This window comes from Solanum tuberosum, unplaced genomic scaffold (assembly GCF_000226075.1).
Source record: "Solanum tuberosum cultivar DM 1-3 516 R44 unplaced genomic scaffold, SolTub_3.0 scf00090, whole genome shotgun sequence".
NCBI lineage: Eukaryota > Viridiplantae > Streptophyta > Magnoliopsida > Solanales > Solanaceae > Solanum > Solanum tuberosum.
In genome coordinates this window covers 192,047-197,603 of record NW_006239013.1, presented here as the reverse complement: position 1 = coordinate 197,603, position 5,557 = coordinate 192,047, and the positions used below count along the sequence as shown (strand labels likewise).

Here is a 5,557-nt window from a genome sequence, read left to right as displayed (position 1 = left end):
TAAAATTAAGTTTAATAAGTATTAGTTACATGACTAAATATTAAAGGAAATTAAAATTAGATTATGTATTTTAATTGTCTAAACCAATGTAAAACTAAAGAACAAATATTCAATATTATTGTCATTCTTAGTGTTGAATTGATTTTCTTTTTGCATTAGTATTAATTTGATTTTGATTTAAGCTTATTATAATTACCAACATATGTGGACTATAATCTTTAATGGCCCATTCATAATTCTAAGTTTCAAAGTTGAAATAATATATTAAATATTAAAAACTATGGAAAAGTATAAGAAATATTTAAAAATTATATCAAAGTAAATATTTTTATGTATAAAATAAAATTTTAAAATTATATATATAAATTCAGGTTGGTTTGGTCTCGGGTTGGTTTTTTTTAGTTAAAACCAAACCAACCCAAATATAGTCGGGTTTTTTTTTCTAAAACCAAACCAAGTCAAACCAAACCACTAGTCGGGTTTTTTTTCGGGTTGACTCGGTTTGCGGTTTGGTTCGGTTCTCGGTTCGGTTTTGTACACCCCTAAGCATATGTTCTTTCCTTTTTTTTCATATGTTTGTCTCTTTCAACATATTCTTTATATGATTTTTCAAAAAATATAATTGAAGCAGTCTAGATATAAACTTGATGATAATATTTGATAATATAATTATAACTAACGATATAATTTTATGTTATTCTCATATGACTTAAAAAAAATATGCACGACAGTATTATTATTTTATTAGTAATTATTGATAAATTAATATTTAGAATAATTGAGGACATTTTAGTCAATTTATAAATTACAATACAATTCGATTCAGTCAAACAAAACAATAAAAATGTTATTGAACAACAATAAACCATACAGTTTATCCAAACAGTGTATCTATCGTAAAATACAATATAATGATACAATACATTATGAAACAATGGATGACAATGATCGGAACTGTGTTAATCTTTTAATTCCTAATTTTTTTTACTGGTAAAAGTTTAAGTTCAACAAGTTAATTATATTTTATGACTTTAAAAATGAATAGTACTAAATTTTAATCGTATTATTCGTATTTACCTATATATGGGTAATCCACCGGCCACAACATTTAACCTAAACACCAACGGATTTCGTAATTGAAAATAATTAGAAAAGGAGGTATAGGGAGGGTAATAAGGGATAGGGATGTGAACTGGATACTAGGATTTATGGGTAATTTAATCTCAACAAATAATGTTTAGGGCTGAATTATAAGCTCTAATAAAAGGTTATAAATGAAAAAATCCTTTTTGATGTAGTAATTCCTCCCTTATTTGCCGTTAGGAAGTTGGAAGCAGACAAAGTTGAAATTCTTTTTGATAGGCATATCAACAACTAGTATTAATAAATATTGTAATCAACCCCTTTCCCACATTCAAAATAATAACAACAGTCATGCTCTGTCACGGTCTTGTAATGATGCATATTAAGATATAATATTTCATCATTTTATACAAATAAAATAAAATAAAAATTCTTCAATGTTAAAAGTAAAAACACTTATTGAATTTAATTTAAATTTTGCACATAATCAGAGGCATCAAAGTAAAAAACACAAGACAAGCACGATTTAAGGCCATTCTTGTAAATTGCACGACTCCTCTTAATCTGCATATTCCTTAGATTTTAGATGTACATGTATGTATGCGTTACGTTGTTTCTACTTTTTCCCAGCACAAAATCTATGAAACACTTTGCAATTCAAATTTTAAAATTTGATTGGTTGTAAATTCGGAGTATTTTAAGTGAATAATATCAAAGAATCGAGATATTGCAAGAAACTCATATCTAAAATTTTGAGTCGTTTAAAAAGTTATTTGGGCTGATGTCCATTGAAATCTATCGTCGAAGAGCTTCGAAATTCGAACTTCAAAATTCTGAATGCTTTCGAATATACTCAAAATAGGAAGAAGAGCTCATATATATTTGGAACTGTTGAAAAAAGATTTGAGCGGGTCGAAATTGAATATTTTTTTAGCTCGATAAGAAATATGAACAACTGCAATTTATCAATATTATGTAACAATACATATGAATGAAACCCTTTTGTAAACTTGTAGTAGGTTCCTCTTCGTGTGCGCCAATATCGATTTTCCAAGGCTAAGTAAATTTATGAAACAATTCAACTAACTGAAGTCTGCCACATCGGATATATGTGGCGACACGATCTTGTTTAACAAAAACGTTACCATAATTTTCTTAAATCTGTCTTACATCAACAATTTTATCCTTAATTTTAAAAGCTTTATTTAATTGCCACGTGTTAATCATGACAAATAATCTACTCAAGTCCACGTCCTTATATAGTCATAATCTTGTATAATTGGACTAAAATACCCTTGATTAGTTTTTTCATTATCACCATTTGGGAGACCTATATATACATAGAGTTCACAAACCTTTATCCTCATCAAATAAGGTTCTTAATTTATTTTTATTGTATTATGACCCAAAAAAACTAAACCAAAAAAAAATGGCGTTCAAGAAAACATTACCCCAACGTATTTTTAGTGCATACAAATTTAGTGCTCCATCTCTAACAACATGCCGTATTGCTTCATCAACCTTGGTGGAGGCAAAATCTTTTAGTTATGATAAAATTACAACGACCTCGGATCCCCGGCGATTCCTTCACCAATCATTGGCATCCTCGCTGGAGATCCAAAGGTCACTAATCCCCACGGGAGAAAAACTCCGCGAGATATTACATGAGATGGACGTTATTACAAGAGATAGGATGAGATTAATTAATGGAACACTCTTGCCTCCACGGACCCCACCGAGACCGGAGTCTGTAGAGGATGCGAGAAAGATTTTAAGATTGACACAACTTGAGACGTTGAAATCGAGGATAAAGAAAATCGAAAAGAGTTGGATTTTGTTTGCTGAATTTATTGAAATTTGTAAGGAAACATGTTTGGATAATGATCAAGGCATGGAATTTGCTAAGAAGCTTGACGATTCGGGTGATGTTATTGTTTTGGGAAACGTTGTTTTTCTCCGGCCTAATCAGGTTTGTTTAATTTATCTTCTTAATTTATTTATTTTACATCGATCTCCATCCAACTTTAACGGTACCATTTTCGATTGTATCCCCTCTGAGTGTCTTGATTCAGAATGAAGGTTAGAGCGATTAATGGCTGATGTGAATTCAGACATAATTTTTTTAATTTTCTTTCAAATAAAATTTATAGAAACTAAAATATAGTATTGAGTTACAGTAGATAAATATTTAAAAAAGTATTTTTGTCAAAAGAAAATATCCTTTTGACCGCTTAAATAGTAACTAAGACAACCTTTTTGGGAAGGAATGAGTAGTTTGTCTTGATAAATATTTGCTTATGAACCTAATTATTACTATATATATTAATTTGAAATAATTATAAAAATTAATAAATTTCAAATTTTAAATCCGTCTTTGTGTGTGGCTACAGGTGGTTCAAGCCATGCAAGAACTAATGCCAATGCACAACCCAAATCATGAGAAAGAAAGAATGAAGGAGCTTGAAGAAATGGAGGAGGAAAAAACATCAATTGACAAGAAGGCAGAATTATTAGTACGTAAAGAAATGTGGTTTGGACTTGGATGTTTGGTAATTCAGACAACAGCTTTCATGAGGTTCACTTTTTGGGACTTAACATGGGATGTTATGGAACCAATTTGTTTCTACCTCACATCAGCATATTTCATGGCTACTTATTTTTTCTTTCTTAAGACATCCAAAGAGCCTTCTTTTCAAGGCTTCTTCCAGGCACGTTTTAGTACAAAGCAAAAACGACTTATGAAACTTCATAATTTCGATCTTCAGAGGTATAATGAGCTCCGGAGAGCTCACTATCCTCAATCATCGATTGCCAATTAATTGGTAATGAAGGTACCTGAATCTCTTATGAGGTAGGGATGGAAATTAAAATAGAAGATGGAAGGAAGATACTTCAATGTTTTACGAAAAATATATGTTTTAAAATAATATGAGTATGTATCCTATGGCGGCTAATAGGTATGTAAGTGAAGAAAGAGATCAGTTAGGATTTTTTTTAAAAAGTTTTCTGTCTCGATGTTTATTAATGGATTTTTTTTTTTTATATTTATGATCTGTATATGGTAAATTGGTAAGTCTATATATCATGAATGCATTATCCCTCAATATCGTTTGATTTTTGTCAGTTTAGACATGGGCGACTCAAGCACTTTGATAGATTAAAAGTCAAAATAATAATAATAGTAGTAGTTTTTAAATTTAAAATGTACTCATATACTAACAAAATGCTAGCAGCTCTAAGATTCCAATGCACGTTAGCGTGATTTCTATCGTGTGCCCTCGCTGGGAAAGGTGAAGAAGACTAGAGGAATGATTCAATTCTCAAAGGTGAGGATAAACAAGCTAGTCCGCAGAGCCCTTGTACCGTCACCAGCAGAAGATGACAGTTGTTCCCAGTAGTGGAACTTTGAGTACTCCTCTATCCGACCACACAACTTCCAACAGAGTTTTACGACACACAAATATTGGAACCAATTGGGTAAAATAGATGCATGTACCTCTGCCACGTAGAGGGGACGCTAAGCAAGAATAAATTAAACTGATAATCAGATCCCACAAATCATGTGTAGCTGAACAAACCATATGAGTAGAAATCACACATACCTTAACAAAATAAATAACAAACAAACACCCCTAATTAATATCAAAAGAAGAACAAGTAACAAACAAAAAAAATAAAGCTCCTGCCATAAATACAAACAAATTAAAGTGGAAGCAAGCAAATACGAAAAATATCGCACTCTACCACAGGTAAGTTTCTTGACACCACAAACGCCTGGAGATGGAGGAAAAATGAAAAGCTAGCTAGAAACTACAAAAGCAATCCCGAAAACCCACCTCCCAACTGCAAAAGCTATTGATTCCAAAACAATTAATACCAAAAGAGAACGATCTAACATCCATTAATACCAAATATGACAATGAGTCCCATGACCCAACAGTTTACAATCTCGATCTCTTCCAACAGAATCATCACACTGCTTCAATTGAAATGATCATGAAGTTCGCATCAACCATCACGTTACTCTTTCTCGCAGAGAACGAAAGTTACTTTTAAAGGAAATATGCATCAATGCACATAAGCCTACCACTATCAATAATGGAGTCCAATCATTAATTCATCCTCTTTAAGATCTGCATGTCAACTTTCTCATCTTCACAACATCACCACTACCCCTAAATCACATGGATAAACTTGCACGACAAGAAAAAACAACTAACCATTCAGGTCAACATATATAGTACTGAAACTAAGGGAGAGCTGCTTTTTTTGTGCTGTCATGGGTTCATCTTTTCTTTCTAGTTCATTATTTGGACTTAGATATATCTTTGTTTTGGGGTTGCATCCCTGTACTCTAGATCATGTTAGATGTTTTGGTACACGACTTTCATATTCTAGGTGAATTATTTTCACAAGTTTTACTATTGACGAATTTAGGTGAATCTTGACTTTAATTAATGAGACTGTTATTTTA

At 31.5% G+C, this 5,557-nt stretch overlaps 1 protein-coding gene across 1 annotated transcript; it reads left to right on the top strand.

Moving 5' to 3' along the window:
• The first annotated feature begins 2,496 nt into the window (after positions 1-2,496).
• LOC102580387 (calcium uniporter protein 2, mitochondrial-like) lies at positions 2,497-4,000 on the top strand. The gene is made up of 2 exons (XM_006346787.2): positions 2,497-3,052; positions 3,474-4,000. Exons 1-2 carry the CDS (start codon positions 2,513-2,515, stop codon positions 3,900-3,902), a joined length of 969 nt encoding a protein of 322 aa, XP_006346849.1. The 5' UTR covers positions 2,497-2,512; the 3' UTR covers positions 3,903-4,000.
• The last annotated feature ends 1,557 nt before the right edge of the window (positions 4,001-5,557 follow it).